This window comes from Maylandia zebra, linkage group LG23, assembly GCF_041146795.1.
Source record: "Maylandia zebra isolate NMK-2024a linkage group LG23, Mzebra_GT3a, whole genome shotgun sequence".
In the NCBI taxonomy this organism is placed as follows: domain Eukaryota; kingdom Metazoa; phylum Chordata; class Actinopteri; order Cichliformes; family Cichlidae; genus Maylandia; species Maylandia zebra.
In genome coordinates, this window is record NC_135188.1 from 2,847,295 (window position 1) to 2,865,981 (window position 18,687).

An 18,687-nucleotide genomic window follows, 5' to 3' on the forward strand; every position below is an offset into this window, starting at 1 on the left:
CCTGCTTGCTCAAAACGTTGCACGTCTTGGGACTGGATTTCATTTCAGTGCTTTAAGGCTGCTGGTAATGGAGAAATTGGCATCTTTGCACATTGCCACAGGTCTGGAAAGATGCCCCTGCTCTGACCACAGTTCCTGACATTAACCATTTATGCCCCAGAAAGAAAAAAAACACGCCCACTAGTTAACCACAGCATCTACCCAGTAAACCAAAGTACATTGCCAGTAGCTGTTTTTTAACAGTATAAAAGTGCTTAAGTGTTTATTTTGTTAAAATTTGGATTCTTGCTGCGGTCAGAGAATAGTTCATACTACAAGCGGCCAAGTTTTATTTTCATTGTGATGCAGACACGCACACTCTTCTCTTCTGCATTCCCTTTTTTGTTGTTTCAGCCGATAAGATGAATGTTAGTTTTCCATCTTGCGCAGTGATTTAAACGTGTGTGTGACGACCTAACATAACGAACAGGAGGAATCAAGCGTTTCTGTACCGCACAGGCTTGTTAGGTAAAAAAAAAAAAAAAGAAGTGAAGGCCCTTCTCCCTCTCTGGCAAACTATTCCACACAACCCAAGAGTTGACACAGCTGTCTAAAGAATCACGCCTACTGTGGCACACACTGGCAACTCTATAACTCTGACGTGACAACAAATAAACATTGCTGAAGGCCAGAGAGTTGCCAATCAAAATACTTCCATGCCAGAAGTGCTATAGTACTGAACAAAAAACATGCCAGCAAAATTAAACAATAGGTCAACATGGCACCGTGATCGACACCAGCCCAAGGACTCGAGGAGGCTGAAGGGGAAGAGAGTGCATTTATGCAACCCTCTGGAGGGGGACCAGACCACAAAGCCTTCTGGGTAAAAAAGCTGCCGCCTAAGAAATGTGGTGCAACTGCGATGCCGTGGTGCCCCTAGATTTGTTCACTCCTCGCCGTGCCAAGTGTGTTCTTTTCTGCTCTCCGTGGGCTTCGAGGTCCAGTTTCCAGTTATGTAGATGAGGCTGGTTGCAATATATCAGGCCGCGCTACACATTCGATGTGTCGAGTCCAATCATGTCTCGGGCATTCTCCGCAAGCACATCGCCATTCATTCACATTTCAATAAATCACTCGACCACATTTCAGTATATAGTTCTCAATTCGTATTTTCAATAATGCAGTCGACACTTACACGTCTGTTCAATCAGAAGATGCATTTACTGCTCTGGAAAACCGCTCCAGTCGTTCCTGTGCAATTACCGTGCACTCAGCGATCCATCAATAGTACAACAAACAAAAACAACAATATTCTTCTACTCACTGGTATTCTGTGGTAGATGTTTTCATATTTATAGAATATTTCCTTCAAACTTCTCATCACTCTTATGTTTATCTTAGGTGTAATACGAGCACTTACTGAACTGGCCCGTTACAACATCTTCCCAATATACAACATTTATTTCCTAACTGCACTTCAGTTCATGCATGACCTAATCTACATTTCTTGGCCTTATTTTGTTAAAAAAAAGAAAAGAAATTGAACGGGTGACTGATGCTTTGTTTGTTTTGCCTCTCGTATGAATCCAGAGCAAAAGGGATATGATTTAACTTAAAGGCTTCTCAGTACTACTGTCATTCTGCCCAAATAACAAAAGCAATCTGGTTCGAAATAAACCTTTTTACGTTGATGTTAAACTAAATCCAAAGCTGAACAGATTGAACATGAAACAGATGCTTTTAAAAGCGAACAGCAACAAAGATCATTAAGGACATAAAAGTCTATGGGAGAGAGGTAAATCCCTGCTTAAATATCAGTCTCTGTGGTGCCAGTTCTGCTGGGTCACACAATCATAAAATAGGGTAATAGGAAACTGAAACATATTGTGTATCCTGACCTTTTATGTCCTATTGAGTAATGCGTTGCTCCACTGCTTTCAATCAATGCTTTGCACCATTTTCCACCATAGTTTAATGCTCTACCTCGACTCTTTCATTGGAATCTCTCTTCAATCTTTGGAGGGCAACGTAAACACATATACACGGTCTCACTTTGGAAAGCTTGATCGACCTGTATCAAAAGCTCGAGTTCTGTGCAGCAGCCTTGCTAATGCTTCAAAAATGCTCTTAACGTCTGCATTCAGTGCATACCAAATCACTTGTCATGCATAATGCCTTGTGATGAATTCTGGGCAAAAATGTCATTTTTGGGGTGACATCAGTGGAGCTGGATTGCCTGTCTGGCTCCGTTTCTTTCAGCCTTCACTTTTTCTCACAAACATTCAAATTAAACCCGGCACACTAACCACAGAACACCACGGTGCATAATTTAAACTTGACACCCTAAACGTAAACATGTCTTTCGCTGCATAATTTACTCGTACTTCTCCTGGTGTTTATTTTGTACGGTAGCAACTCAGTTTCACATATACGCTGGCTGCAGGTCTTCGCAGGTCTGGTGCCGTGTACGTGCCCGGGTGGGCGAATGGATACTGCCGCCTTGGGGTTGTACTGTGGCCCTGACACTAAAGTAGTCCCGGTGTGTATAAATGTCCTTCTTATTTGCTTTTTTGGTTGGAGATGCGAGGATGGCTCGGGGTAGATGTTGCTCTGGAATAAATACTCTGCAGTGACTTCTGCAGCACAGACGAGTCAGCAAAAAATAATTTAAAAAAAAGCAAACACTAAGAGATTTACTTCTGTTCCACAGACACAGAGCACACATACTACAAACCAGCCAGTTTGGTGGGTGTTTACAGAGCGGTTGCTGTGGCACAAATGTGTCTGGCACAAAACAAGGCCGGCGTGTGAATACGAGAAGTTGGAGAGGATGGCAGCCTCAGAAGAGAAAGAACCTGTTATGCCTTAGCTTTATAAAATACCACAAACTGTGGCTATAATTATCTTTGACTGTTGCAGAGAAACGGTTATGCACACATAATGCACATGATCCGTGACTGTACACAGCGCGAAAGCACTGCTACTGAGCGCTAACAACCAGGGTCGTTTTTAGGAGTCTAGAAGGGATTTCACAGATCTTCACCATCAAGCCATCCTCTGTCTGCTCCATGTATCCCCGAAACAGCCGTCCGAACACTGTGGAGACCTCAGACACACAATCCGGCTTCGTATTGCTCATTTATTAGTAAACTGATCTGCCTCAGTAGAGAGGTTAAACCAATTATGGTTGTGGATGGAACACAATTATGACACAATGTCTGTGCAATGTATGACCAGCCGCTCCTGATACCGGAGTGTGGTAAAAAGTTTGAGGAAATGGGGAAACTCAAAATACGGCATTCCAGAGAAATGCGATTAAAGTGTGATCACATGAAGCAAATCCTGCATGCTTTGATCAGGGTAAGAGGTTGAAGGCTGTAGGTGACCTGGATACAGATTTCAAGAAATGCTCGATTGCTGATATTGTGATACATTGTTGGTTATTTCTAAAAGCAAGAATCAAGCATGAACCGTTCAGGGAGTTTTGCCACTGTGGACGGTTGTTGTTTAGCTATAGACAGATCAGACCTGCCCACGCACGCACTGGTTTACATCGCTCTGTCAAGTGTGTGTGTAACTAAATAACAAACTTTTCCTCCAAGCTAAAAGCTCACATAACATTCTGTCCTAACGCATTTTTCTCCAGTTGCAAAACCTCTACACAAAGCAGCTCCAATCCTGCAGTTTAGACACGTAAGCTGGTGACACTTTTTGCAATGAATGGGCCCAAATCAAGCAATTTTCCTCTGTACAAACAATCAGTGAGACAAGTTGTGGAGCTGGATACCAACCAAGCTGCATTTCTGGTGTGCCACCGGCAATTTTTACATCCGACATTTGATAAAGAGGAAGAAAAACGACTGTGAAAACTTGTTTCAGACCTGTGGTGCAATAGCTGAGAAACATAGCGATCCCACTTTGACATGCTAACGCGTGTAGAAACAACTGAAACAGAGTTAAATGATTTGAGATATTAAATGTTGAAATAAAATGAAAATGAGAAAATCTTCAACTTATTTGAATCAGATTCTGTTTCAGTGCATATTAAATATTCTAAAGCATGAAAATTGGCATTAAAATAAACAGATTATTTATGGCAATTTTAACCCACGAATGTGCCATTAGGCAGTGATTCTTTATTGTTTTTTATTATTTTTTATTAAATGATAAATAATCACGTAGACAAGAAAAGATTTTACCCCAAGTCACTGCTTATTATTAGAATAACTTTTTAGGAATTTGTGCCCCCAGCGTTTTCATTTTTCTTCACCGTGAAACGTTTCATTTAAAATATAAAATATTTTTTCCTGTATGTTATGCAGCTCGGGGCTGGCAAACTTTCTAAAGTACATGTACCCAACGGCAGCATAAAATTACATTTAATATTTAAAAGCAAGTCTAGTGATTATATCAATATTTAATCAACTACAAATGTTGTCTTTAAATAAAGCACTAACCATACAGATTAAGGAGGGGAAATAGAGGTATATTTTGCCATTGTGTAGATTGAGTGTGTGTTGAATACATCAAAGCAGTCTTATGTTCAGATCTGAACAATAAGGGAAAGGTGGGGTGATGCTGGGAGGGAGGCTCTTGAGTACTGGACTACATTACTGACAAAGATTGACTGGAAAACTTTTTCGGCCTGACAAGCTCTTGGCCGGGGCTCCTCAACAAGGAAAACAAGCAACATTCATCTATCCAGGGCTTTCATTTATATGCCAAAACATCAGTGGCAGAGCCCCTTCGCCAGCAATTTCATCATATGACTATCACATATGGACAGTGTTGGGTTACTAATAGCATGACGACTGGACTGCCAAGCAGCACTGCTGATATGACAGGAAGACAGAGGATGGCCACAGGATGGAATTATGGGTTTGTAGAGAGAAATTATGTAGCTACCTGATGAACTCATTTGCCTGGGGAATGAATGACAAAGCTAATGCTGAAAATTATTTAATGAGTAGCAGAGGGAGCTTCAGATGAAGTGCTAAAAGTTGATCTCTTCCAGGTCCTTATTAGGTCCTGATTAGGTTTTTGCATTTGCGCCAACTTAACAGACTAGGAGCTTTCTTTCCTGAGCATGGAGTTACTCCTGACATGCTAAACCATTGCCTTTCTCTTCTGTTGACACTGATTACTTTAAATGAGCCATACACAGACGTATCTTCTCCCTCCATGTGGGACTGAATATGCGTGTGCAGCTTGCAGCGTTTGTTGGACTTACAGAAACACAACATGTTGTTTTGGTAATTCGGCTTCCTTGTGTGCCACAGAGTAATCACGCACAGACATTTTTATTTTGGGATTTTATTAAAGAAGCTTTGCAGGATTCACAGTTCAAAATAATCCGTATGCATCTTATGGTGGGCTTCGGTGCACCTCATAAACAACAGGTGGACATGGTTTCAGTGCTTAGAGCCATATTGGGGATGGAGGCACTGACATCATACAGGTGCAGGAGTAGAAAAAGACATTTCTGAAGCTGAGTGCTTAGAGCAGTCTGAGCTTTTGGCTTGTTCATATATTGATCTTACTTGAAAGTTTAATATGAATACCTGTGAATGGAGTCAGAAGCTGGGCTCAGAGATTGTGGCCTCTAAAGTGTCCGAGGCTCATACGGGCACATTAATATCTGCGTCACTCGCCACCCGCTGCTCACACAGCTCCAGTTTCAGGCAGCATTCAGAGGAAAAGTCGGGTCATGTGCTGAACCTCAGTTTTAATTAGCTAATGGCACTCCCTGTTTTATCTCATGCACCTGAGCTGATTGCTCACAAAAGACTCCATTTACTCCAGGAAACACACGGCATCTTGGCAGCAGGCTGCACTCTACATCTGAGCGTCTGCTGCAGAGGGACGCAGCCACTCTCTTCCAAAAAACAGTCTAGTAAATCTAAATATATATGTTAGCTGGTTTCACACCAGTGAAGAAAGAGGAAATTCCATGATCTATGCCTTTTTCCAGCAGGCCTCAACATCCAACTTTCCTTCAACAAGTCCTTTGACTGTGTGTCAGTCAGAGCGAGCGTGTGTGTTGGTGTTTGTCTCCGTATACACACATGTGCATACGTTTAGAAAGAGCGCTATTAAGCAGCTAATGCTGGCTGGCTTTTGTCATTGTGAAATGGAAGAGCGGCTCTTTGACTCGCCTTTAGCAACACGAAAACCTTTAAATGTATCATTTTATAGAGACGTTTGAAATAGTTAAAACGTCTCCTTATGTCACAAGATCCTACTCAATAATCATTTTACCTGAAATACATAAAACATATATTTATATGAAGCTTTAATAATGTTTCCATATGAAAACAAAATTGCACTTGCCATGTGCTGCGCATAATTCACCGCATCAACAGTGTTTGTTCTAAAATTACAAAGTCCTTCTGAAAGACCATTACTATGACATTTAGCACAAACAGCTTGGAATAAGCAACATTTTATTTATGCTCGAAGTGCAGAATGAATCCTGCATCCTGCCGCAACATAAGCCCCTTTTAAAAACATTTAAAGCGCACCAATGTTTTAAAATTTTATGAGCACATTTTTCTCCAACATTTGATCTAAACTGCTTTGCCAAACCAACCAAATAAAGAGCACAACACTGTACTCTTGCCTGAAGTCACTGTGCCATGTAAACACGCCGCCCTTTGCACACAGAGCTTCAGCGGTTTAAGAAAGATGTTTTCTGAAGTTCATAGCTCCCAGTGCAGCCTTCAGACACTTCAAATCCACAAGGCCGGCCTCTGACAAAGAAGAACAATATCAAAGTCTAGGACCATGACAGGGCTGCTCTTGCTGGATATATTTTTAATATTTATGCAGACGCAGGAAAAAATGCAATAAACTAAAACAACAAGTGAATTAGGCATGAAACACAACAGGATATTGCAGAGAGATTATGTTGTTTCCTTTTCACCCGTGTGTCCCTCGGCATTTGCTTGCCCTGTGCAACAACTCAGGGCTGGCTTTAATTGGAGAGAATAGGAACAAAAAATATTTTCTAAAAAGGTAGCGCAACATTTTAAGAGCCTCAAATTCAGTCGTCGACTTATTTCTCAAATGGGACATTTGGTAAGATATTAGCCAGGTGACAGACCCACGCAGGGGACGAGGTACGACTGTGTGTTGTGATAATGACTTTTTGCCGTCAAGATGCAGCATGAAGCGACTCCTGTGCGGCTGCATGAAGAAAGTAGAAAGAGTGTATATATGGAGCAGGAGGGGGGGGGAGATGTGTTATGTTTGGATGTCGGGCAGGCCTCGCTTCATGAGCGCCTGCTGGAATCTGCCGCTAGAAAGATAATAAAAGGATTAGCCCTGTTGTTTCTAGAGCATTTGGTCCTAAAACAGAAGGTCTCATCTGTTTCCTCTATATGAATTGCTCGAATTCTTGAATGCCTTTGTCTATTGCATGAGCACAAGGAGCACAAGAGGCATCAGTGCTAGTGGAAAAAAGCGCACGTACCCAGACACCAGAAAAAGAAAGAAAGAAAAACTAAGAAGGTACTTGAGACGGTTTTCAGACGCACACAGAGACACAAGGTTTCCAATGAGGGCAGAGCATTTACTTAAACGTGTATAGACTACAAAAACACAAACAGAGTTACAAATACACACACACACACACACAGAGTGTGTTTATTTTCCCAGGGCCTCAGAGTTTATCTGCTGAAGTCCCGGATCAACATACATTAAATCCCAGATGATTAGATGTGTTGATGCAAGCTTTAAATCATTTCTTATTTATGTTGGTTTTTTCTGGGGGGAAACCACGAGTGTTACAATTCATTGTACTGCACATGGAATCAATACTTCCTATTGTGAGAGTGATTCAATGTACTGCCATTGCCGTGACTTTGTTTTTTCATGCATTGAGCATAAACAGGAGGTTAAGGTGAGTTTCACAGTGACTCACATCCGCAGACAAAGTCCAGTGTCGTGTCCACACTGAGACGAATTGTTCTCTCACATGTGGTAAACATCTCCAAAAACACACCTCGGCGCAACATTTATGCACACCTATACGAAACGCATAAATCTGCTGTGTGTCACCAGACGTGCTGTGCCTGCTGTGCAAACACACATTGCTTTAATGAGCAACAACAACAACAACAACAAAAAAGGGACAAATGAAAGCCTGTAATACAACGCAACGCTGAATTAACAGTTTAGGCACGAACAGCAAATTACTTCCAAATTTTTACTGAGCCAAGGAAGCAGAGACACTAATACCCCAGAGTGACGCAAAGCAGGGAGAACAGCAGCAACAGTTGAGTTTGTGTCTTTTTGCCTTCGGTCAGCAGATGTGTAACAGCAAGCAGGAGAATTAGTAGATTCAGCATGAATGTCTTAATTAGCGCACAAGGACGGTAAAACCAGCCTCTCCCTTTAGTTCATTTCACAAGCCACTGGTTTTTTAGGAAAACAAACAAGATCTGGAGAACAAGGCGCTACAGAAATATAATACATTTTTTCAATTATCATTTGGATTTGGATGAATTCTTCAACCTGAAGAAGACCGCTGACAGAGAGAGATTTGGGTGAAGCCTCCGTGTCTCACTTCTCCAGACTACATTTCTCCTCATGTTTGCCTTGGATATGAATCCAACTCACTTAATACTTGTGGGACAGCTAAACTTTTAAAGCTCCCATTTAATGTGGGCATTGTTTGGTTATGTTAACCACATGCGTTGGCTTTTCACGACTGAATCCCTTCTCAAAAAACGAAGTGCCCGTGAAAATAAACACGGCTTCTTGCTACACAAATTGTGCACTAATTGTGTATTTGGACTGAATCGTTTTAAAGGTTGGAGGGCATTTTCCATTCGTGAAGGGACGCTGGGAGGTGACAGCTTGACGCTGATTAGTGTGTTGATTTGTGCAACCTGAAGCCTTACCTGCAAATACAACCGCAAATCTATTTATGCTGACGAAGGACTGCTGCTCTTACGGCATTTCACATCTCCAGTGGAAGAAAAACTCTTTTGTGTTTTGCATGTTCCACTTGAAATACGGGAATTACAATCATAACTGTTTCTCAACCAAAACAAAATAAGAGTTTCTGTTGAAATTTAATCAGCAGTGAAGCAAGGCCAGTCCTTTTTTTTCTGGATACAACATGTATCTTTCTGAGAAAAAAAATCTTCTTGAATTACTGTATTATGTTGTGAAATATGTGCTTGTATTTAATTTAAACAAAAAAAAAAATCCCAGATGGTTTCAATTATGAGATAAACTACACTCATATTAAAGTAATAAATACAACGAAGACCTTCAGAAGGAATAAGAACGCTGACTACGAGGGGATGTTTCACAATATTCTACGTATATGTTTTGAATCTTTTGGCTTTGGTCTGTGGTGGGAGAAGAACTTAGTGGTTTATGATGACTCACCATACACTTGTTGGGTTTCTCTCCAGAATGGACCCTCATGTGAATGAGCAGCTTGTAGCGTGCATTGAAGGGCTTGTAGCGCCGAATACAGCCAGCCCAGAAACAGGTGAAGTCCTCACCTTTGCGTTGGTCGATGTGGACCTTTTCAATATGTCTCACAAGCTCCTCCTGCTGCTCAAAAGCAGCACTGCAGTCAATCCAGCGACACACCTGTTTATCCACCAGCCCTCCTCCTCCGACTTCTTCCGGCTCGGGGGCTGCGTGGGCCACCGCAGGGCCTCCTGAGGTTGGCTTGAGTCCGAGGGAAGAGCCTGGAGTTGTCTGCTGGTTGTGATGGTGTAGTGGGCCGTTGGGAGTGGGCCCCACATATTGGTGCAAGTGGTAAGGCGGAGGCATGGCCGATCGAGGTGGGTGGTGAGCGTGACGAAGATTCCCACTGCGCCCACTTAAGTGATGGTGATGATGATAGTGGTGCTGAAAGAGTTTGTCTTCGCTGGGAGAGAAGTCGTCGAGCGGTTCCTGCTTGAGGACAGCCCCAGATCTTTGGCCCCCATCTGGGAGACCCCCACCCTGAGGCCCCGAATGCAGAGTCCCAGACATCAGGGCCCCACTCATCAGTAGCCCCAACCCGTCTGAGCCTCCTCCTCCTCCTCCCCCCTCAGCTGTTCCTCCAGCCCCACGCCCCTGCAGCATGGAGCCCTGCTCCTCGCACAGCCCCAGGCTCTGCCCTTGGCCTTGCTCCGGCTCCCCTAATGACACTGAAGAAGAGGATGAGGAAGAGGAAAGAGACAACAGGCAGGTGGCAGGTGAGGACAGCTGACAGCTCTCCTGCAGTGCAGCCTGCTGGGGGCTGCTGTGTGGTGGGGGCCTCTGGGGGGCTTCCCGTGAGCAGGAGTTAGAGGGTGGGGAAGCAGTAGAGGAGGAGGAGGAGGAAGAGAAGCCGGCGCTGCTGGTGTTGCTTGGCGAGAGGTTAGCACGGAACCCGTTGACGCAGGCGACCATCGACATCTGGGAGGAGGAGCAGATGATTGCGGTGATATTGATCTCCTCAGAAGCGGTGCCAACAGCTGATGGGGAACCGGTGGCAGCAGCGGCGGTGGATTGCGAGGCCAGGGACAGGCAGCGTCTCTTCAGACTGCCAGCGCTGAGCAGCCGCGCTGAATGACGGGAGCCAATTGGAGACAAAGCCAGCGGGGAGGAGCCATCTTCATTATTAAACGGTTGTCCTGCGTCTCCTGGCACAGCGCTACCTACACCGCTCACTGCACATACGCCATTACCGCTGTTGCTAATATGCAGTGACCCAACCATCTCATCCCTGGCCACCTCCAAAACTTGGCCTGCAGCGTGGGCCTGAAATCCAGCCTGAGATGAAGACTCCACGTTGGAGATCTTGTAGCCCATCGAGCTCTCCTGTTTGACTGGGTAAGGGAGAGAGGAGCGAACGCCGCTGGCGCCGCAGCCCAGGCTGGGTGAGGCCCCTGGCAGGGTCCTCCCGAAGGCAGAGGAGGATCTGCGGGGAGAAAAATACAAAAGGAATGTGAGCACTATTAGCTCAGTGCCTGTTGACAGACAGGCTGGTTCATCCTTCCCACCAACATCGCTGTCAGTGTTCTGCCTTTTCATACTGTCGTTTCATACTCTATTTTCCTTCAGTTTAAAATGAAAATCACGTAAAAGGTCCCAATAACCTAAAATATTTCAGCTGAGCCTCCCGTATCAGAAGGGAGTTATGGATGGAATAGACCATGACAAGCGAACAGCAACAGAAAATTGTTGATAATCCAAAGTGGCTTTTTTTAATGAATAAATGAAAGAGGATCTTCTTGTAGTGAGGGGATATGAATGGGCATTTAAGACTAATAATAGAGCGAGGGGGAGGGTTGGATGGCGACTGAGACCGAGAGGCCACTGGCTGGTGTGTCCATCTGACGGGCTTTGATGACACAAAGGGGTTAAACCCAACCCAACAGTGGGGATAAATAGGGAGTCACCTGTTTTGGTGGTATAATTGCAGCCTATGAAGGGTCACCATTTACAATACTGTGTATTATGGTGGGAATCTTTGCCTTGCTGAATGGGGAACCCAGGTCATGTTTCTCCATGCGTTGCTGTGATCTCCTACATAATCATTCCTGTCAGTTGGCTCATTATGGATTTTGTCCAAAGCCCCTGAGTGATGTGAGAAGAGCTCTCTTTTTCCCTGGCTGTCGTCTTTGTCTCTTCCCCAGAGCACGCCCAGGAAAAAACAGCACTAATGCTAACTGGGACAGGAGAAAGCCACTGGCAGGCCTTGTCATCATTGCTGTTAATAAAGACTTGACCCCTCTTCTTATTTTTTTTCTATTCGGTAGCCTCATTTCCTCTTCGGCTGTACTGAAAATATTGAGAGACAATACGGGAGAAATGAAAGTCTGTCCAGACGCTTTCAGCCGGATGGCTAAGACGAGAGAGAGAGAGAGAGAGGAGTCGGGGGAGGGAGAAGGAGGACAAATCCACTTCTGCCTTGACCAACAGTAGTCACAATTTGCACACGGAGGAATTGCATTAGTGTAGCATAAATGTTGTACTTCAGTGTGTTTTATGAGGCCGCTGGGCAATGCTGTCTAGCAACATATGTGTGCAACTGATTCACAATAGCAAACATAATGAGAACCATATTGTACCTGCATATTGTTAGTAACACTACACCAAACAGGAAACATTCAGAACTGGAAGTGGGAAAAATATGATATCAAACGGGAACAGTGACACTTCACCTGGCGTCTTGATGAGGCCCATCCTGCAGAAGGAGGTCAGGTGTAGGTCTGCTGCACTGGAGGCTCTGGGAGTAAAGCCCCTCCAAATGACCTCCCGCTGGAAGCAGCAGGCTCTGCCCACATCGCATCAGGGGGCCCTCGGCATTGCCCAGCTCAGCATTTGCATCCTTCTCTGAGCAGTAGGTCCCATTCACTGGAAATGGACAGAGATAATATTACTAAATAGTCTACTTCACAAACTGCACACCTTTTGTCAAAGCAGACCAACACATGCGTTGTGCGTGCTGATATCAAGGTATGGTTTTAGCTAGAAGAACACTGACCCGATGTTACTCTCAAATTAAAAGTTGGCTAAAGCTAAAGCTCAGTGATCTGCTGACCGTCCTGGAAAAAGAGCCAGCTGAAAATAATCAGTTTACAATGGGATGCATGCAATCACGGACATGTTGAAACTCTATTACATTATGAATATTCTCTCGAGGAATAGTTGTTGGCTGCCTCAACTATCACCGCGTCGAGTGATACACAGAGAGCTCTTTGGCAATATCCGACTGGTGGCTGTAAGAATAACGTCACATATTAGTGCTGGAGTAACGAAGAAATTCTAATCCAAATGTCATTTTGGAAAAAGAGCTAACTCAGCCAAATGAAGTGAAACTGTTTTATCTTTCAAGACCTTTAATTAAAAAAATTAAATATCAATCATTTTAATTGTTATCATTTATCACATTTTATCATTTATTTGTTTCACTGGCTAATTTATATTTTGTAACAAGTCTAATGTAAGTAGGCGGTGAGTTAACATAAAAATCAAGAGCTATTGCACTAAACACAAAGATGTTTATCATCTCAGAAAAAATAACAATTAAAAATATACAAATAAATAAAAGGAGCATAACTGCTGAGGAGTTAAGACAAAATTCATTTTTCTGACTAAAGAAAAAAAACAGGAAAATGTGTTAAATTCAAATCTGTCATAACCTGTCATTTTATTCAAATGTGTTTTTTAACACGTTTGTCTAATGCGATTACTTGATGAAGATTGCATACTTTATGATTGTGGCCATAAATGTAATAAAAAAACAAAGAGAGGGATGAATGTGAGAGAAGGGAGGGCTTGGTGTATGAGGAAATGTTTTTGAAGGGTAAGTCGATATCCCCACGCTCGTGTGCAGGCGACTGCGCGTCCCCTGTTCCAACTTTCTTAACTCAATTTCTTAAATTTAATTTTCTGCTAACAATATTACTGATAATGTTATCACACACTACAAGCTATAATTAATAAAACCAACCAACTATTCTGTATGTGAAAGAAAACATTAAGAAGGAAAAAAAGACAAAAAGCACGTAAAGGAGAAAATCTACTAAATGTAGTGAAACGTGCAAAAATAGGGATTTATGAAAAAGGAAAAAGAAAGGCGTAAGAAAGCTATTACAACATTAGTAACAGATGGAAAGAGAACAGAAGAGAGAGAGGGAGGGAATGTTTTGGAATATGGGAAAAAGGTTATAAGAATGAACAAAAGACAAGAGAAAACAAGGGCACTTTGTGGTCATGTTATCCTCAGTTTAACAAACATATTTTCACATATCCTTCCTACAGCTGACGAGCCCAAGTCTCCGCTGCGTTTGTCTTTTCGTGGGTCACAGCAGAAACACAAAGAAGTAGAGAAAAGGCAAAGCGAGCAACGCAAACAGTGCAGCATCGCCAAGGGAACAACGCTGCTTTCACTCAAAACTGTTAACAGAAGGCGAGATGAATTTCAGCTCTCGCCTGTTTTCAAGCAACACAAATCACTCTGTTTATCAAAATCTGGACCGCTCCACTTTGTTTTATTTCATTTATTTATTTATTTTTACCATTTGTTGGCCGAGCATCTCACCAGTTAGTGTATACAAATGAGTTTCTGTATGAAATCTTCAAGGCCCGACGATGTGAACCAAGCATCTCCCCGCCTTAGGTTAGAAATCAATCAGGCTTTGACTGAATGCACATGCACTCGCACACATATGTCCTAGTTACCAGCCTTTATTAATAATAAAAAAACAAAATACGAAATACGAGACAGTGTTCATTACTCCCTTCCACAATAATGATGTTTGCAGGAAAAGAAACGAATTACAAACAGAGATAAACAAGATAAATATCTAGAAACGATGATAACCTGTCTTAAAATTGATTTACAATAACAGGTGCAGAATTCATTTGCTGTTTTGCAGGACAGTCTAAACAGAAAGAAAGTGCACCCTCTGTCACTTCTAAGCTTTTATATATCAGGATATAATAATTTATGTCCTTTGAACGTCTTTAAATTAGGGACATATAACCTGAGACAAACAACATAATATGACGTAGTTCACCTCGTCATTGTCGATTCAATGCAAAATGCAGAAGCATTATGTGAAGAACTAAGTACACCCCAAGATTTAATACACTGTCCAATAGACGGTCTCGCATTTGACTTTAAAACACTTTCACGTTTGGCTCAATGACTGCAAGGCGCTTCGGCCCCGCGGCTGCAGAACAAGACCAAATCGTCACCCCTCCACCACCTTGCTTGACAATTTAAGATAAGATAAGATAAGATAACCTTTATTAGTCCCACACGTGGGAAATTTGTTTTGTCACAGCAGGAAGTGGACAGTGCAAAAGTTATGACGCAAAAATTAGAATACAATAAGAATAAATACAGTACACAGCTGTACAGAATAGAATAAAATAATATACTATATACAGTAGAATAAAATAGAATAAAAATATACAATAAGATAAAAATAGAATACGAATGCTATATACAACTGAGTAAAAATACAACGATGCCAGAAAAGATTATTGCACTTAGTGTTATTGCACACGTGTGGATGTGTGTGTTTGTTCAGTTGAAGTCATTTTTTGTGGAGTCTGACAGCTGTGGGGAGGAGAGACCTGCGAAATCTCTCCGTCCCACACCGTGGGTGCCGCAGTCTCCCACTGAAGGAGCTGCTCAGTGCTGTCACAGTCTGCTGCATGGGGTGGGAGATGTTGTCCATCAGGGATGACAGCTTAGCCGCCGTTCTCCTGTCACTCACCACCTCCACTGGGTCCAGAGGGCATCCTAGAACAGAGCTGGCCCTTCGGATCACCCTGTTCAGTCTCTTCCTGTCCCCAGCAGAGATGCTGCCGCCCCAGCAGACCACGCCATAAAAGATAGCAGAAGCCACCACAGAGTCATAGAAGGTCTTCAGGAGTGGGCCCTCCACCCCAAACGACCTGAGTCTCCGCAGCAGGTACAGCCTGCTCTGCCCTTTCCTGTAGAGGGCGTCTGAGTTATGAGTCCAGTCCAGTCTGTTGTTCAGATGAACACCAAGGTACCTGTAGCTGTCCACAGCCTCAATGTCCATACCCTGGATGTTCAGTGGTTGCAGTGGAGAATGCTTGTGCCTGCGGAAGTCTACCACCAGCTCCTTGGTTTTACTGGCGTTGATCTGGAATTAGTTCAGCTGGCACCAGTCCACAAAGTCTTGAGTCAGTCCTCTGTACTCCTTGTCGTCCCCATCAGTGATGAGGCCGACTATTGCAGAGTCATCAGAGAACTTCTGCAGGAAGCACTGGGTGGAGTTGTGGGAGAAGTCTGCAGTGTAGATGGTGAAGAGGAACGGAGCCAGAACCGTTCCCTGTGGGGCCCCCGTACTGCAGACGACCCTGTCCGACACACAGCCCTGAGTTCTCACATACTGTGGTCGGTCGGTGAGGTAGTCCAGGATCCAGGTAGTGAGGTGATGGTCCACTCCAGAGTTCTCCAGCTTGTCCTTCAGAACCGAGGGAAGAATAGTGTTGAAGGCACTGGAGAAATCAAAGAACATGATTCTCATAGTGCTTCCAGCGGTCTCCAGGTGAGCGAGGGAACGATGTAGGAGGTGAATGACGGCATCATCCGCTCCAATGCCAGGCTGGTAGGCAAACTGAAGTGGGTCCAGTGATGAGCTTGTTAGGCGCCGAAGCTGAGCCAGGACCAACCGCTCCAGGGTCTTCATCAGGTGGGATGTCAGAGCCACCGGCCTGTAGCTGTTGAGGTCCTTGGGGCGTGAGGTGTTAGGTTTTCTCCAAACGTGGAGCTGTGCATTATGGCCAAACATCTCCGCTTTGCTCTTTCGAACTTTTCTGAGAGAGGAGGCTTTCTCCTGGCAGCCCACTCAGTCTTTTTCTATTTGTACCGTCAGAGATGAAGCTCTTGGCTTTTTTACATTTCTCTCATCACTGCGCAGTCTGACCTGTATGAGTTTGCTGGGACATCCACTCTTGGGAAGATGTGCATCTGTCTTAAGTGTTTTCCTGTGAATAATCTTTTCACTGTAGAATAACAGCCTCATAAATAACCTCCCAGCAGCTCACAATTCAAAAGGGTGTACGTAATGCTTCACATACGGTTTCTGCATTTTGGCTTGATTTTTGTGAAATATAAATTGTCACAGTGCAACATGTGAAGTGTTTTTGTTCATCTGACATTATATTTACTTGCTTAAGGTTCTTGTGTGGCTCAAGGTGTTTAGACAATTTCTACATTTTTTTATTATATTAAAAAAAATGTGCAGGAAAAAAGAAATTCAACAGTTGTGTTTTTAACTCTTAACTACAAACCCAATTCCTAAACACTGGCCCGTGATCCTCGGGCCCTCAGAGGGAACCGCATTAAAAACAGGCATGATTCTGCCATGGAAATCACACCATGAGATTGGGAACACTTCCAGAAAACACTGTCTTAAACACAGTTCACTGTGCCATCCACAAAGGCAGGTTTAAAGCAAAGAAGAAGCCATGTGAGTGTATCCAGAAACACTGCCGTCTTCTCTGGGCCAAGCTCTTTAAAATGGACGTAGGAAACGTGGAAAACTGTAATTTGGTCAGATTCTTTTTGGAAAATACGAGATGCTCCGTTCAAAAGCCTGTATCTCTGATGCTATAGGGGTGTATATGGAGTTAGCAGCCTGAACATCTGGAAAGGCACCATCAATGCTTAAAGGCATATACAGGTTTCACAGCAACAATGCTAAACCCCAAACTGTGGCTATTCCAACAGCGCGGCTTGGTGGTAGAAGAGCGCTCGACTGACCTGGGGACTGCACCAGATGAAAACATCTGGCACATAATGAAACAAAACTATGACAACCCAGGACTGTGGGGCAGCTATGATTCTATATCAGACAAGAATGAGACAAGTTTCCCACGAGTCCAACAACTGGTCTCCTCAGGTCCCAGACTTCGTTAAAAGAAGACGAGATGTTACATAGAGGTCCTGTCTCATCTGTTTCCATCAAATTCAAAAGTTTGTTTCTTTATATATTTAAAATATGCACAGCACTGCCCTTCATTTGGACAGCAAAACTCTTCTGTCTCTGTCCTTTTCGGACTAGGAAGTAGTCAGCAGGACATAAAACCTCTTGGGTACAAAGAAAGAGCCACGTGATCCAAACAGAGAAATATGAACTATGACTACATCTGTTTGCCCAACCTACAAACCACAAACTGAATAAAATTAATGATGATGTGACCCTGTCAAACACCGTATAGACTTTAAAATTCTTTTGCTTACTTTTAAAATTTTAAACAATTTGGCACCCAGTTACCTGACTGAACTCCTCTGCTTGTACAAGCCCAGGAGGGCACTAAGATCATCCTGCCAGATGCTCTCAGAACAACTTAGATCCCGGCTGAAGCCCAGAGGTGATCGGGCCTTTGCAACTGCAGCACCTAGACTCTGGAATAGTCTCCCCGCTTCTATTCACAATTCTGAGTCTATTCATTCTTTTTAATCGCGTCTTAAAACTCATTTTTTTACTTTGGCTTTTGGATCAAATTAGTTTTAACCATCATCAGGCCTGTTTTATGTCACCTTTGATGTTTGTTGGTGTGTTTGTTTGTTAACTTTTAATCTCTTGCTGTTTTTTGCTGATTGTTAAGCACTTTGATCAACCCTGTTGTTGGTAAATGTGCAATATAAATGAATAAACCTGAACCTGAAACCTGATCGATTAAATATGTTTGAGCAAAAATTGTGTAGAGCAGCAAAACAAAAAAGCACTGAGCACATGCAAAGTAATCTACAGGTGTTTTTTTGTGTATTCTTTCAGTAAAAGTTACACTTACACAAAGTTTTATTGACTTCCTATGATCTTATGTGGGACTCTACACGCAATTTTCCAGCAGTTTCCAATTAGATGTAAAGTATGAACATACTATGCTCCTGTGTCCAATATTCACATCCAAGTATTGCTTAAGTAGCCCCGTATCCAGGTGTTGCAACTCAGGGGTTGTCTTCAACAAGAGGCACCTTCTGATTTTCTCCAGGACATTGAAGTAAAAGTGTTTCATGAGTGTTAAAGTTCTTGATCCCTTCACTGCAGAGAGTTGGAGCTCCAGTGATTTAGAGCTTTGTGACATTAACAGAATCAGTCATGCTCTGGTTGGGGAAACAGCAGCCTCCTCAGCCATATGGAGGTTTGGACCAAATCCAAACGTAAAATCAGTTTATATTGAATGTGCTATGGTAATTCACTGTTGAACATTTCATTG

The 18,687-nt window shown here is 43.1% G+C and overlaps 1 protein-coding gene across 4 annotated transcripts in view; it reads right to left on the bottom strand.

The window, feature by feature from the left end:
* The window catches only part of glis1b (GLIS family zinc finger 1b), an 89,661-nt gene that overhangs the window by 34,629 nt on the left and 36,345 nt on the right, over window positions 1-18,687 (bottom strand). For all 4 annotated transcript variants that reach the window (XM_012920139.4, XM_004555068.4, XM_024798697.2 and 1 more), the window contains exons 3-4: window positions 12,138-12,330; window positions 9,379-10,891 (exon numbers count right to left, since the gene is read on the bottom strand). In XM_012920139.4, coding sequence (XP_012775593.2) covers window positions 9,379-10,891; window positions 12,138-12,330 — 1,706 coding nt within the window. The remainder of the gene's footprint in view (window positions 1-9,378; window positions 10,892-12,137; window positions 12,331-18,687) is intronic.